We start from the raw sequence: 16964 nt of genomic DNA, 5'->3' as shown, positions 1-16964 counted from the left end.
CTTCCCTTCATAAATAACGTCTATTGGCATAACTAATAAATGAAAATAAATTCTCTAATTCCACAAAAAAAAAAAAAAAAAAACAACTGCAGAGTTTATAAAACCACTGTTCCAACTTTGCTCCATTACCTGTATCACAGCATTGCAAAATTCAAGAGAATTCATGAATTGCACAAGGGCAGGTGACAAGAGCCAGTCATCTTTCAGCAGGCAGTGCCACTCTTCTCCTTTTTCTTCCAACTTTGTAGGCAAAGATGAATAGAGGCCACTTAGCCCTGTTGCCAGCACCTGTATTTCAAAAACAGAAGAGAAATAAGTTAGCTTCCCAAACGTTCATCTGTTTCAACAGCATTGCCACACAACAAATCATTTGTCTTGCTGGTTTTAGTAGCATGAGAGAGTGTTATGATTAATTCAGTTTCCTCTTGAAAGAGTTATGTGGCAGAAAAACATGAGTATTTTAAAGAGTCTTCTATATAATATAATTCTTCCAGGAGCTGGTATCTGGGAGAAAGAGATGGGAAAGAGCAGGTTGTCTTACATTCTTTATCAGAAATGACAATTTCTTTTTTAAATGGTTATGAAGTGATTTTACATGTCCTTTCAACCTCTTCCAGAAGAAGCAATCACTGTCATATTCTATAGTCTGTTACATGGGGGTGATTTGCATGTTACCATCTACTTATGCACCCATGAAGTTTTTTCAGTAGGAAATAAGAGAAGATAGAAATGGTGGGGAAAGCATTCCCATCAACAAAAGTTCAGCCTCACTGTAGCCACAGATACATGTTGACTTTTATTCACAGACACTGGTATTCAGTTGAGTCCACGTCACAAAAAAGAAAATACTCAGTACATGTAATTTTTCATCGACCTTTCCTTATTCACTTGGAAGAAAAGAGAAGAAATAAAAACTTGAAATAAGTAACTATGCAGACATAGTTTCCAGTGCTATTAAGGCTTATAGCTGATACATGCACATCAGTTATAAGTTTTAGTTACAATTCAAAAGGCAAATTTCCAACAAGCTTTTTACACGGTACTGAATATATTTTGAGTATTGGCAGTTTCAGAACAAGCTTTCAATTATTATTATTATTACTTGAAGCTGGAAATTTTTAAAATATTATTTACAATTTTTACCCTTGTGACATAATTTTCTACAACTTCAGGACACATTTAAGATGATCCTAATTTTAAGGACATAAAGACACAACCTGATGGAAATCTTCTTAGCTGTCATACAGTAGACTCTTGCAGGAATTTTTCCTCTTTTGAGAAACAGCTACTTGATGTCTACATGGATATAAACTTAAAGCCCAGAGGAAACACAAACGTTTCATCTATTAGAAAGCAAACCGTTGACAAAGTACAGCTCAACAACCAAGGGGATTTAGGTCCTGATAACATGCAAGTGTAACCAATTACATATGCTAACTCACTTAGTTGGACAAAAGCAGTCCTTCTAAACCTTATCTATTCCTAAAGTCACGTAAATTGAAGGATTTCTTCTGGCATAATTAAGCAAATATCATGAAAAAAACTACTTTTTCCACAAACAGATATATGTAAAACACTTATGTTGTATTTATGTGTTTGTGTTTACATATATATATAAATAAATACAATAAAAGGTTGCAGGAAATATACTAAGAAACCAAAAATCTAAAGCCACTGAGCACAAGCTTTACTTGTTTAATCACATTCTTCTGAATCAAAAAGCTTTTTTCTACAGCGTTGGTAGAAGAACTCAAAGCTGGAAGACACGACAATCTCAGCAGACCTATTAAAATATATGTAGTGCCCTTCACACTTGTACTCACAAACCCAGACTTCAGAAAATTCTAGGAAGGAAGAAATTCTGAAAGGAGAATTTGAGTTTCGTTTGTATTGCTATTAGTTAATTAATGCAAACTTGGTTTTCCACTGTCTGCTTAGAACTCAATTGCTATTCATAAACACACACTCACAGAAAGCAACCTGATTTTCAGAACAGCATTCCAGATGCGTTTCTCCTTGACATGGAATTTTAGTTCTGAAGCACGATACTGACTCTGGACAAACTACACTACTTGCAACTAAAGCAGCAAGCTCACAATCACTCCACGTCTCCAGGTGAGAAATTCTTTAGTTTGTCTGACCTACTGAAGTAACAAGTGACAGATTACTTTTGTTATGAAGTAGCAAATGGCTCTATGTGAAATAACATTTCTAAAGCACTGAGGAACATGGCTTCCTCTATTTAGAGAAAAAGCATTTGAAAATTTTCCTAGAAAAATATGGTATAAATACAACTACTGTTTGAAATTATTAGCAGAACTCTCCATGTTTTATAAGAAGGCATACTAAATAATACACAAATACAGGCTACATGGAGTTTTAACAGAAGATGACAATCATCAATGAAAATCATTATAAAGGGAAAGAAATGAATGAGTTCACATCCCAGGAGTGTAAGGATGGGTTTTGTTTTTTTTTTTTGTTTGTTTGTTTTACTTTAGACAGCATTCTTTCCAATTTCTAGATTTTAGATATTTTATTTTCGAATTGTCACAGCAGTCCTACAGTCCTACTTTTACAAACCTTTCCAATAGCTCCTTTTTCACCACTGGGTCATGAATCTTTCTGCTTTACGAACAATCTCCTCAACTAGGATCTTTGTCTTGGTTCATGGAAGACATTGTGTGACTGACTGTGATTTGTCTCAGACACATTACATAAACAACATGCTGTGTTGTTAATATGTCATCAATTGCTACCCAGCCATCTTATTTACACATTTATATCAATATCTTGCCTTTAATATTTCTTTTTCCTCCTACACCTGTAGTTCTGTATCTGTATAGCCTGAACTTCTCAAGTTCATTGCAGCCACGCTTCTTTCTGCTTTAATATCTACTTTACCAATTTGTGGTGTATTTACAAAGACAAAGTGTTATGGAGAAGCTGTGAGATGCTATCCTGCTCAAAATTCTACGTAAACGCTGTTTTCCTATCATAATAACAAACACATAACACCTTATATCACAGACTTCGGAAACCTGTAGGTCAAAACATCATAAAACAATTTGACCAAAGATACAGAAAAAAACCTGTGATAACTTTGCCTAACATTTTGTCTGCACATTCCATGTTAAAAACATTTTTTAGTGAAGTGTCCTTACCTCACTTCACCTCTGAGGCATGTTTACACTACACAGTAAGGGGCAGTATAGAAAAATCAGTGTATTAGCAACCAATTAGCCAAGGAATCTGAGACATCCTCACTACAATCATACTCAAATGCAATCCATAGCAGCAAAGGACCGTGCTACCTGTTTTGTGGTGCAGATGTGGGCTCACCTACTATGATTTCAGCGATACACAGCAACGTCACTGCTGTTCACCAGAACAAACCAGCACTTGAGCCCATCACACTCAAACACAAAAAAGATTTTGTGCCAGCAAGCTAATTCTATAGCACTGCATTAAAGTTTTATTACAGACTTAGGCCAGCCTCATTACAGTTCAGACAAGTCCGATTTTAGCACATTTTGACAAGAGGCCATCTTAATTAGAATGATTGTCAATCATGGCTCCCTGCTGTTTGAAGGTTAATATAGCTGGCTTTTATCTTCAGTGTAAAAAGGATTTTTCTTTTTTAATTAATTGGAAGATGTAATTATGAAAGTTATAGCGTGAATCCAATAATTTTATCTCAGGATTGTCTCAGGGACAATCTAAGTACCAAGTTCATATTTTTAGCAGTATCCATTAAATAGGGTCAAATGGAGTCTCTCAGCACAAGACGCCTGATGCAATATTTACAACTGACAAAGGAAGCCATTTACAAGTTTCATTTTGGAACTTATAGGCTTCCTCCAGACTGTAAGCCTGCACAACTCTCAAGGAAGATAGTAATGTGAGAGTAAATAGGGACCTGTGGCTGGAATAACCGCTGTACAAATGTTGAGGTGGAAGGGCAGGCCAAAAACTAATGCAGAAGAACATCTTCTCTGCAGAATGATACTTGGCTTTGAATCCATCCATTGCAGATCTCAAAGCACTTTTTGTGAGCAAGCATGAAGAAGCAGGTGCAATAGTACAAAGCTGTTAGATAATTTATTTTTTTAATCACTAAGATATTCTGTTCACGAAGTACAACTGATTTGCCAGATCTAATAACGCAACATTACTACCAAGTTTTGTAATAGACTACATAGCATGATGGTGTTATGGCCAAGACAGCCATTGGAACCTCATGATCCTTGACAAAGAGCAAGTCTCCCATTTACAGGACTGTTCAACTGGTATTACAGTATGGTATACAGAACTGGTGTAAACAATTTTCGCCACCAGAATCAGTAACCTGAGAATCCCTTCACTCCCAAAAATTTTACAGGGTTCTTAGGGTGAGCTAGATCAGATTCCTTCTCTGAAGAGTTCTGCTCTACTCCTATTAGTTTTCCAATGATACTCACTGTTAGACTGCAAATAAATAAATAAATGGGCCTATTTGCATGGACCCAAAGGAAAGGAACTGCATTGGTATGGAAACAAGCAGCAGGACTGCATCTGGAGTCAGGCCTGGCTTAAACAGCACTATGTTTGTGAAACAGTTGTTAGCAGAAATAGAAGAAGTAATACGTTACAACACATCTTTATCAGAAAAGACAGAACAGGACAAGAAGAATAAAGATGATTAGTTTAACACTGAAGATCAAGCAAGAACAACTTACTGGGCAAAAATAAGTGTTTTCTGCTATGTGGTTTGCAACAACGTTGTTTTCTGCTGACAGGGACATAATGAAGAGCAGTGCATCACGAGCCTGTTGGCCTACTCTTCCTTCTCGATGAATGAAGGGAATCAGGAGGGAAAATATGAGAAAATTGGCAGCTCCTTGGTCCTCACTGGTGTGGAAAAACAGTTCTAGAATGGAAGGATCCTTGGCTATTATAGAACAGAGCTGATTCAGGAGGACAACTAACTCTGTTTCCACTGTTGGAGTAGCTGTTCCTGAGCAAGAACTCAGCAACATCATCAAAGGCTTCAAGATGGGCTTGTGATGTAGCAAAGGCTGATGAGACTGGGTTACCAGCATTTCATACATTTTGAGTTGCTCAATTTTTGTCTCATCAGTGAACTCTCGCCGCAGGCTCCAAAGAAAAAGCTTCTCCATTATGTTTTCTGAGACCACAAACTCTAGAATGGGTCCCATGGAAGCATCCTTTGCTTGCTCCTCAATGAGTAAGAAAAGCATGTGCTCCACATAATTCTGAACAGTGCTGGCTTCATCGGGTGAAACTGCACCATACTTGGCCTGAGTATTTTTCAAAGGATCATGTTTCTCTAAGATTTTTAGAACCTAAAAATAAACAAAAGCAGATCAATCATTTGAGCATACATTTAAAAATATTCACTTACGTATAAACATAAGGGGAAAAAAGACCTCAAAATTTGTAACACAGAACTTAAAACAAAATGATATACTTTGTATTTACACTTGCAGTTTCTGTCAGTCAAACCTTCTACACATAAATGTTTTGGATATCCTAGACTGAAATTTAGTTGTTTTCTTTCCCCATTTTTATAAGGACCTGAATTTGCCACTTGTCTCGCTGCTGAGAACTTGGACTTCTCTTAAGCATTAAAAAACTAGGTTAAGACTTCAGAAATTGAGTTTTAATATTTGCAATAAGCTTCTCTGTCAGAGAGGACTAAAAATCACAGGGCCCTTCATGCTGAGTAACTGAGCTCAAGGACATCAATGCCGCAAGGTGGTTCACAGCAGTAAAGAAGTCCACATAGCTATTCCCTCTTTGCCACATCTTCAGTGATATCTAATGGTCACCACTGCCCCAAAACTCTTGCAACATTCAATATACATTTCAAGACTGAGTAATAATTATTCCAGCATTCAAACCCCTGCATTATATTCCGTTCTGCATGCAATCAATGAAGCTCATTATCAGTGAAAAAGCCACTGCATTTAGTCCTTTTGTGGAGGATAACTGCAACAAAACCACAATGGAACAACAGCTCCTGCCCCAACATGAGAGCTTAACTGCAGTTAAGTGGCAAAAGATGGCTCTTGAACAGCACCTCTTCAACACTGGAATTATCTCAGAAACACTACTGCCCCTTTCTGCAGCAGTCAGTTCAACATCATGTTCTGCACGAAAGATGTGCATTCCTCAGAAACTCAGGGTAACCCCAGAAGTAAGAATAAAGCAAACTCTCATTAATACAACCTACTTCAAATCAATAAAACTCAGTAGCATTACCTGTGCCCAGTGTGTTGTAAACACTATCATACAGGTTTCTGGGTCAACCCCCTGCAGGCTCAGACCCTGCTGATTTTTTCTGATACTAGTTCCAGAGGACATTATAATGTTTCCAAAGGTCAACCCACTAGGCCATGCTGAATTTCCTTGGAAAATCCTGTTGGTAGTGAAAGGTGTCCAAGCATCATGAAGAGATCAATATCCCGTTTTGAGCTTCGGTATCCACAGGACTCTGTTTAAGAAAAAACACGAAACAAAACACATCTTCACACATAAATTTTATGAGTGTCTATATACACATATCTATATACACACACATACATGCACACAAAAATCTACTTCAAGATACCACTAAAACCCTTTTTCATTTCAATTCAACTGGAGGATGGAAATTTGTAAGCACGCTACATGTGACCACCACCTTAGATTTTTCCTCATACAATAGTTTTCAATCCTGAAGCAGGTCTTTTGAACAAAGGCGCTACTCAAATACACGTCAAGCTCATGCAGTAAGCATTGTAGGTTTGCAATACAGTTTTGTTTCTATTATGTTTCTGTCATGTAAGCACAACTGTGTTCAGAGTGCCTTAATAACCAATGTTAAATAGACTACTTCAGTAAAAAAGCACAAGTTAGTTCCACATTTTTAAAAACAGTATCAGAAGAATAGATACAACTGCAAATATTTAAATGCTTCTGTCAGAGAGCACACCATAAAGAGTTGGAAATAACTGTTGAATATCATATGCAGATAGAAACATGTACTTCTATCTACACCACAGAACAATAATAAGAAAAAAGGACATAAAAAACCCTTCACATATTCAAGATCAAATAAATTGAGACGTCATTTTTAAAGGAATATCAGAATAAGACCAAACATCGGCACTTTCTTTTCATCCATTATTTAATATCCTAGCTATCTGAGTATCAAAGCAGTTTCAAATCTGCAAGAGAAATTTAAAATGAAATGAAGACTGATATCTTCCAGATATTTATGAGGCTTAAGAGAACATATTATTACTTCAAGAGCCAATTTCTGCTCTAGTTGCAGTTTCCACTTTTTTTTTGTCCTTCCATCAGCTTTATACTCATACCCTTTTCTTCTTTGCAAACCAACTAGGTGACGAATTTAATTTGATGTAAGAGCAAAAAAAAAAAAAAAAAAAACCTCCAGAGTTTAGGAAGACAATAAGTGCAGAACATGTTCCTACAGCTTATGTATATTATAGAGAAATTGTTTTTATTAGAGTGCATTTTGAAACTTTCTGCTTTCCTCCCTCTCCATTAGATCTCAGAAGACCTGGATATTCTCTGGCTTAGTTAAATACATCATGGGGTTTTCTGTAACATACGATGCCACACTTTGTAAAGCAATTCTTTGCTTATATAGTAGATATTCCTATGCATGTATCCTACAAGATAGTTATCTTCACCCTGCAGCAGACACCTCTGCTCTTTGCAGGTATGCTCTGTAGAGCATATCTTCTCAAAACAGCAAAACAGAGAGACTGCCACAAAAGCAACAGCAAATTTTGCAGTGTTTAAAATAGCCCAAAAAACTCCAGGCTACAATATTAGTAGTTCTGAAACAAAAACAAAAAAAACCAAAAGAAACAAAAAAAAAAAAACAACAAAAAAAAAAACAGAAGTTTCTAATGAAATGTCATCTTGTTTCTCTGTATATTCACATGTTCAAGATTCAATTGCATACTAGGAACTTCCCTCTAACCCCCAGCCCTTGCATGCAAGATGCATATGACATATTTCCTAAACACTCCCACCCATCCAATACAATTAACATGATAGAGTTTACCCCTTCTGAAGAAAAAACAATTCCTTGCATGAAGGGCACAGCATAAATCTGGGGATCATTTATCTCTCTGAGTAACACTGCTTGCAAAACAATACTGTGTGTTCAACACATACATACTTTCTGGTGACATCTCCTAGGAGCACCAGAAAAAGCCTGCTCCAAGTAGTTTGCCTAATATAATATCTAACAATCCAAAGGAATGTTTAATTCCCATTATTTACATCACCTGTCCGCTGCAGATCAGTTTACCCTTCATCAGCCCTCTCCTCTAAGCAGAAATCTTCCCATTTCCATAGCAGCTGAGCAGACCCCTGCAGGCAGAAGTGCCCTTTGCTGTACAACCCCAATTCACCCCTTGAGCAGATCTGTCCTGTGCATGAAATGAAGGAAGCAGCTTTGGAAAAACTAATGTGATCATGTAATTAAAGATGGTATCATAAGGTGCAGCGAGAGAACTTAATTAACAATGCAGAGACAAGCTTGTTTCTGGAATTTACTAGTTTTGAGTTGTTTGACTTTTCAACTTAGAGGTTGTTTCAAGGTAGAGTCTGCATGCTGTGTAAGAGTTTATTTAAATAAAAGAATGTGGTATTACACATCTAGATATCACATGGGAAATAGTCATCAAAAAATGATACAGAAAGTCAAATCACAAACTTCTGGCCAACTATTTAAGCTAGCAAAGAGCAATAAGGGAGGCTTTCTTCATTAATGCTGATAAAAATGACTGAAGGTTGGAACAAAGAGCATAACTACCCAGTTTATATTATTAGCTGAAAACAAAACAACTTGTCTCTAGCAAACATTAGGTTCACTTGCACCTAGCCCAGCTATCAGAATAGAAACTTAGAAAGCGCAGATCTTCCCTTCGCAGTGGCAAAGACTACAGCCTTTAATCACCTTAATTTTAAAATTAACTAGACAGCAACAAACAAGACTGCAACATCACTAAATTCTTTAAAATCAAATCAATTCCCTCAAGGAAGCAAATATTTCCAACCTGGAAACCATCTTAAAATGTCAGGACTTTGTAGCCTACAAAACAGTAATAGATTGTGTGAGCTTCAGACTTAAGAGTCTGAAGCACTGTTCCAAAAAGTATACACAACTGTATCAACTTAAGTGGCAACAAAGTAAATCCTGAAAGCAGGGTACATGCTTGAAAAAGGAAACTTATTTGGAAGAGATAGTGTATTTCAAGATACACATCTACCTACAGTTCCTATGCTCTTGTTTTAGCAGTACTACAAATAATATATTCATTGTATTCACTGTAAGCAGATTTATTTTCCACTAGATTAGCAGGTTTTCCTGATTATTTTGCAAGGCCAAACTGCTGCAGTAATGGCAATGTTGAATTATTCCTTGCAAACTAAAGCTAACTCTGATTAAGGAGGGGAGGACAAACGGCCTGATAATACTGCATAAAAATTAGGGAAAATGAAAAAAAAAAAAAATTATCAAATGCCAAACATAGAAGAAGAGATTGGTATGAATTCGGGCATCACTAAAAACAAAAATAACGGTTTATTTTAATCATTTTTTATCAGTTCAGAGTTGAACTGAGTAGTTTTAGATTAATGATGAGACTGAAACCCAGCCACTGGACGGGCAGTGGACAGCCAATTTCAATTTTCCTTCACAAGTCTGTAAATCTTCAACCCTCTTTCCGCAGCTGATTATAGGGCTCAACTCCCCAAACAACAGAAGTACTTATTTTATTGAAAAGTACACTGTAAGAACAGCCCAGCAGAGAATCCCTTGTCAAGTTACAGAATCATAAAATCATAGAATGGCCTGAGTTGAAATGCTCATAATGACCATTTAGTTTCTTTTAGCACTATGTAAACAGTATTTCTAGTGATTTGCATAACATGTCAAACTAGTCTGTATAATAAGCGTAAGCCGTCCAAGACTGATGTTCCCAAGTATAGAAAGGGACGTTAAAGATGATGCGCACGCTTTCAGCACTCATCCACCATCAAATGCAGATATTTGCTGTAACCTTCTGCGTATCTCTACTTCATGATAAAGAAGTCACAAACACTGTTTTCCTTCCAAAATCTCACAATTCAACAGATTCTAAATATAGCCCAAGCACAAGAGTTAACATCTGACCACCACTAAAAGGTCACCCTGATTACTTGATCAATAAATCAACAAGCCAGTCAGCTTCCCCACAGGATTGTTATCAAGATTTCACTGAGAAGAACTTCCACTTTGCACATGGAATTCCCCTCTCTCATGCACTTGCACGTGTTACTTCTTCTCTTTACCTGCCTCTCTCAAATGAAAAGCCCAGGAATAGGATATAAGACGCCCTTAAATCTAAACTGCTAGGCATGGAATGAATATTGCACGGTTGTTAACATACTACTTACTCTCAAAGCACATTTCTCTCTCCTCTCAGGAATTCATTTGCAATAGTAAGTTGTTTTTTTCCTAGGAAAAAATATTTTTACAACTGTGTATAAATTTAGGCAGCTAGCTATTACACAGTAAAAACCTCCCACTCTCTCAGTATATTCATTATAGTACACGGACTATAATAATTGACTAGATGACTTAAAATCCTCATTTGTCTTTCTGCACATGATTACCTGAAAGTACTCATTTCAGAGAGAATTTCCACTCAAGATGACTACCAGCCAAGTCAAAATTTTTTCCTACGCTCTGAAGCGATAACCTGCTAGTGCCAGGATGAACTAATGGATGAAGGGGTGGCCAAAAGCACATCGCTGCACAGCTTCAGGACAACTGCTTCAGTACGTTGTAGGATGGCACATGCCTGTCACAAATTAACCAGCAAGCCAACTACGCTTTATAAGCTACTAAAACCTGAAAGGCCATTTCCATACCTCATATTATGTACTATGCATCACCTGACATTAGGTAGACAGTTGTAATAAAATATTATATCCAGTGGATTTACACTTTTTTCTTTTAGAAAAATAAAAGGAAAAACGGAAAGAACAGACCATCGTGTAACCACCCATTGTTTGTATCAGGCATTTGCAATTTAGCTTGGAGAAAGCTCCAGAAGCTAGTGAACTCTCTTTGTCCTAAATTACATTCCATGCTTGGCAAAGAGGAAAGCAATTGCAAACCCTTTTTCATTTCCTTTTTATGACTATCAATTGCCTAATTTGGGGATAACAACTGAATAAACGTTATTGCTTAAGATGAGATGCACAAATCACTATGGCACACTGTTCACTGAAGAACAAGGATGAGAAAGAGAAAGAAAAGCAAAGGCAGAACAAGTGCTTCTTAGGAAATCCTAATTCACCAGCTACCTAATACTGAAACCCCAGGTATTTGGTCTCATAGGAAATCACACAGAAATGCTGTTTTCCCTCTCACCTTCTACTCCAGCTCAGAGAATACACGGAAAGTTGAAGTTTCATGTCACATAAATTCCTACTGCAAAGTCAAAAATTTCCATAAAGTAACACTTCCCCTATCTCCAAGCACAGCTTCACAAAAAACCTTCCTCTGCTCCTGCAGCAGTGCACTTATTTAAAAATTCCAGTACAAATCTGCAAGCTGAGTGGATTTGGGCAGATTTTGGCTTTCTCTACATACTTGGAATTTTCTGCTTTTAACGCATGTGCTGTTGAATAGCAAAATCCAAAGAAGATTGTTGGCATTCTTATTAGAGCATAAAAATTCACATCAAAGAAAAATCCTGTTATTGAATTTACATTTCCATTTCTGCTCAGTTTCATTGTATGTTATGCAGGTGGCAGGTGTTTTTCTTGTTTCTCAAGCTTTCCCAGGAGTAAAAGTATTTGTTTAAGTGTAAACAGCGTTAAGATGTCCATTATGCAGAGTAAAAATTAATCCTTCATCTCTGATTTCATAGCATTAGTCCACTCTGTTATGAGAGTATGTTACAACCTATCCGGAAACTGAAAGCAATTCCAGCATCTTCCATTCTTGTGTCCATCTCTGTCAGAATAATGAGAAAGCCATATGATAGCACTGGCAAAAAAAGAACTGTCGCTATGGCACTTCTCTACAGTACTTGTCTCCAGCATATTTCTAGCTTTAAGATAAAATCAATTAAGTGAAGGAACAACTAAAGAATTACAGAAATCTAACACTGTCATGACAATTTGGTATAATTTTTCAGTCTCACCTTTGAATCTTTGTATAAATGTGAACAGAATTACAGACATCTTTCTGGTCCAGTGAGGAATGAAGATAAATTAGCAACCTCCACACCCTAGAGCACAAAAGAGGGTAAGTAATAGCCCTTTCTGAATTGCAAATGAGGACGACACATCTGAAAAAGAGAGTGCTCTGAAAAAACAAAGAGCCTTGCAGATTTTGCAAGGAGATGGCATCTACCAAAAGGTGGAGTTAACATCATAAATCATGGAAAATAGAATTCATTTACTATTTAAACTTTCTAACACTTGAAATGCTCAAAACCGATAGCTGAGTAATGAAAACAGCCGGATGCCAGCTCCAGCAGGAATGCTTCACTGGACAGATAATGAAGTCGAACCACAACCTCTCCCATCTGATTTTGTAACACCTAAGAACACAACTACAGGCGTGGGAAAGCATAAGTCCCACCTGCGATACACTGTTTGTATCCCTGTGGGCACGCCTCCGAAAGTGGGAAACGTCTGAGCACATCTCCAGGAACGCTGCTGATTTTCTCTCCTGCTGCCATCCGTCCTTCTGAGGCTTTTGGAGCTGTAGAAGTTACAGTCACACCAACACTTCTTCAGTTCTTGTTTTTATAAGTAGTTGAGTAGTACTCTTATCTTCTATACCTGAGATCTAGTGCCTTTCCCATCTCACTTCCCCTTGGCCCAATTTTTTCAACGCATCTTTCTCATTTTCCTGAAAAACTGCAGTCTGCATGTTCTCTGAAGTCGCCTGAGGCAAAGTTACATATGACATAACAATCCTCAGAGCTCCAAGTACAAGTTGAAGGCAGAAACAGTGAGAAAAGGTACACAACAGTTGGTCGGTACGCACATGCCTTCAATGTTAGTCAACCATAACCACAACATCTTCCAAAGTATGACTCCAGCTTTATTCCTGAGCACACACTTCTTGAAATTAGATTACAATCTTTTTCTACTCTCTGATTTCCAAGAGTAAATAGGCTTTAAGAACTAGAAAGCACGTCAAATCTTTTTTTTTCATTTGATACATCAACTATGGACAGTAGTAGTATATGGAAAACTATCATCATTTACCACTTACCTCTGCTGAAACTAAGTGCACAGCCATTACAACAGCCACCGCCATCTCTGCTCTCTGTTTTTTCCACATCTTACTGTTTTATCTTCAAATCCCTCTCTCCCCAGACACCACATTACTTGCATCATAACTCACGCCATGGGCACTCCAGTGACGACGCACTTCAGAACTGTTTCTGAACATCTCTCCACTAGCCAGCACTTGGGTACCTCTGCTGCTCTCAAACATATTGCACTCCGAATAACATTAACCTCCAGTACTAGAGAGTCGCTGACTGTCCGAGGAGGCAATGTCCAAGTCGCTGCAATGACTTCAAAGGACAATCTGCATACAATCAAGTGCCCAGTCTGAAAAATTAACTAAAATTAAACTGTGTTACTTCTGAGTCAGCACTGAGCCAACTATATATGTCTAATGACAAATTAATGAAAGATGGTAGAAAACTCTCTTCACAAGTGCAGGTACTAAAAGTACATCCACCTGCAATTAATTACACATGCCACAGCAATCAAGCTAACTGGAAAGAACGAGTACCACAGTTGCCAACACTTGAAAATTCACAACAGGTGGACTCAACAATTATAGGTGGAGTTGCTACAATGCCACCACAACCTGTAACTCAGCAGCACTGGGAGCCAAGATTCATTTTTCCTAATGGGAAAAATTGAGTTCTCCCTGTAACAATGTACCTGTCTGCCAATGCAACCATCAAGAAGATGAATGCAAAAAAAAATACAACACGGTACTATGATGTACGACTGCTAGCATTGTAAACCTACTACCAGAAGCAGCAAATTGATTTTGTGGACCCCCGAGGGCTGTAGCTACTCCAGTTAAAACCCAGCACCACACCAGTTGTCCCATCTCACATCCCTCAGAGTACTACAATGGGTTTTTAAGCACCAATTTCACACAAGGTGGTAAAGAAAGAAATAAATCTTGCACTTCCAGCAACCATTTAAACAACAGATCCAATCACAATGGAGCATTTCAGAGAAATATGAAGCATAATTCTAATATTTTTCTACAAACTGGTATAATCATTAAAGAAACCAACCTGAGAAGATTAGAATAAAACTTTCAAAACAAAGACTTCACAGAATTAAATGTGAAGCGTGCTGCCACAGTTACCAAACCTTGCATCTCCTGGGAAACCCTCAAGCCTTGAAAGTTTCAAGATGGGCTTGACAAACTCCACTGGAATCTGACAATTTTGCATGAGCACTTTGATGAGAAAATATTAAGTGGACTTGCCAGAAGAATTCTCACATCTCTCTTAAATTTCCTCTTACTTGCTCCGAGTAGCATACTGGAGACACAACTGTCCAAAAAAATTGATGCAAAAGGCCACAGAAGAACCAGCCTACATGCAAGAGTTCAATGTGAGCCTAAGGCAAATCATTCAGCTCAGATTCTCCTGTATCATAGGAGAAACAGACTTTGGGTAGGCTTCAATTATTGTTAACTTAACAAGTCACTGTTACTCAGTTGACAGTCTGGCAGCTCCAACTACGCAGAGAGCTCTCTGAGTCCTTACCCAGCACACAAAATCATATTCAGAACTCTGGTCTAAAAACCAGAGCTTTGGGAAACCCCTGTTTGGGAAAAGTTTCTAAGCTCAAGGTCTACAAGTAATGAATTCTCATCTTACCTTTATTTCTGTATTTTGGCATCGCACAGAAAAGATGACACAAAGCCCTCTAAATGAAGGGAAAAAAATACATTAAGTATCCCAGAAAATGGATGGGAGGATTTCAAGCAATGTATGGCTATTATTTGAGTGCCATTTTGCTTTGGAGATTAGAGGATATAATCAGTAGATGATGCAGCAATGATTTGCAAAGCACAGTCTTATTAAAGACTAATGAGATAAACATGTTAAAATTTACATTTTGCTCCACTGATAAGGTTCATTGGCACACTTATCTCTAATACCATGGTTTGAATATTAAACCTACTTATTAATGTCTAGAAAAGATAATTATACCATTGAATGCCATTGAACTGAAATAACCAAGCAGCCTATTAGAACTATACTCTAAAACAGTACTGTAGCTCTGAAGTTTTCTGCACCTGGAAATATACACCTGTAGAGCTAATGCTGTTAGAAGCACAACCCTTCTGTGTCATTCTCCTTACTATTCCAAAAGCCCAAAGACATGTTCTAACCATGCAGCTGGCAGGTAAACATTACTTGTTACTATGATTTCAGTACCATCTGTCCATTTTCCTGCAGTAACAATGAGGATTAAGTGACAAGTATTTTTGTACCTACAATGTATTGTATGACACTTGGCTTATGCTCTCTAATCCCCAGCAAAAAAAAAAGCAGTGGGGTACTGGCAAAATTAACAGCAGAAATTTGGAGGCTGTAGGTTTATTTTTAAATTATCTTTTTCACGGTATTCCGTCATATGTATGTTTTCTACCATGAAACACTCACCATTTACTGAAAAGGATACCAAAAGTATACTTTAGGCCTTACACTATCCTGTATATTTTTTATGCTGTATCTTGAGCGCTTAAATGGACAGCTATCATACTGAAAGACAACGTAAGATCACAAGGGCCATAACATTCCTTCCATATTAACTTCCACAATGAGTCTGTCCTGTGACAGCAATAGAAAGAAGGACAGATGGGATAATTAACTGCCAGCTATCCACAGGCCAACAGTAAAAGCACCAGGACTCACTACTGCCAGTTCAAAAGGACACGGTTAAGAAGCACAGGTCCTCTGGGGGCTCCTCATCCTAAACCAAGAACGTGACCGACATTCTTCACACAAGAAGCCATCAGTATCTTTTCAAAGTGAAACGTAAAAAAAAGAAAGATAAGAAAGGAATAAGAACACTGCAGATGAAACAGTTCCACTTCTTATTTGTAAGGTAATATGTAAAAGCAAATATTCATTATGCTCACAAAAGGCACGGAAGAACTACCAGAATTTTTACTTCTCTAGAGAAAAGTGAAAAGGCACTTAGAATGACAATAAAAGAAATTAGCTCAGCAAATCATACGTAAAGTCTTAAATGCAACTGCTTTTCGGAACATGCTTTTGTTCCTTTCAATTTTTCAGCTGCTTTAAACATTCAGCTTCTAATACCAACCATTTCACTTTCCTCAGCCTTGCTTTAAAGTACAAGCATACCATATTTCAACAATACAAGCAAAGAAATGCAGCGTAGCTCAGAATTACGAGATTAGGAATATGGCATGACATAAAGCATTCCTCTGCATCTCTGCTGATAGGAATCCACAAGTAAAAACTGATGTGTATTCAAGTCCTTGGTACAGCCAAGCTCAAAAGATGAGAACAGGCCACTTCAGCACTGGCTCTTTTCCCCATCCACAGGAATGCTTCTTTGCAACAAATCAGCACAGCTATAGTGCTACAGAACAGCCAAGCCAGGGGAGCTCCACCAGCCTCTTCCAGCTCCTGGCAGTATGTGTAGGTCCTGAAGCCCAGCATCAGCAGAGGTGCTCGGAAAAGAGTGCTGGGTGCCCAAAGGATCATTTCCAACAACCTGGCTCAAGAACAGATAATAATCTCTTTGGAAATCACAAAATAAATAACAGAACGGCTTCGGTTGCATGGGACCTAAAAGACTTAAGTCACTGATAAAGACGTTGACGAGAATTAGTCCCAAGATGGACCTCT

The 16964-nt window shown here is 37.7% G+C and overlaps 1 protein-coding gene across 1 annotated transcript in view; it reads right to left on the bottom strand.

The window, feature by feature from the left end:
• Positions 1 to 6366, bottom strand: part of FHIP1A (FHF complex subunit HOOK interacting protein 1A) — a gene marked incomplete at both ends in the record, with an annotated part of 34605 nt that extends 28239 nt beyond the window's left edge. Inside the window, 3 exons of the mRNA XM_079534360.1 lie at positions 130 to 288; positions 4719 to 5345; positions 6265 to 6366. Coding sequence (XP_079390486.1) covers positions 130 to 288; positions 4719 to 5345; positions 6265 to 6366 — 888 coding nt within the window. The remainder of the gene's footprint in view (positions 1 to 129; positions 289 to 4718; positions 5346 to 6264) is intronic.
• Between the last annotated feature and the right edge of the window lie 10598 nt (positions 6367 to 16964).

Source organism: Tetrao urogallus (assembly GCF_951394365.1).
Source record: "Tetrao urogallus genome assembly, chromosome: 4".
Lineage (NCBI taxonomy): Eukaryota > Metazoa > Chordata > Aves > Galliformes > Phasianidae > Tetrao > Tetrao urogallus.
Note: the sequence above shows the minus strand (reverse complement) of the source record. Positions and strands in the feature narration are given on the sequence as shown.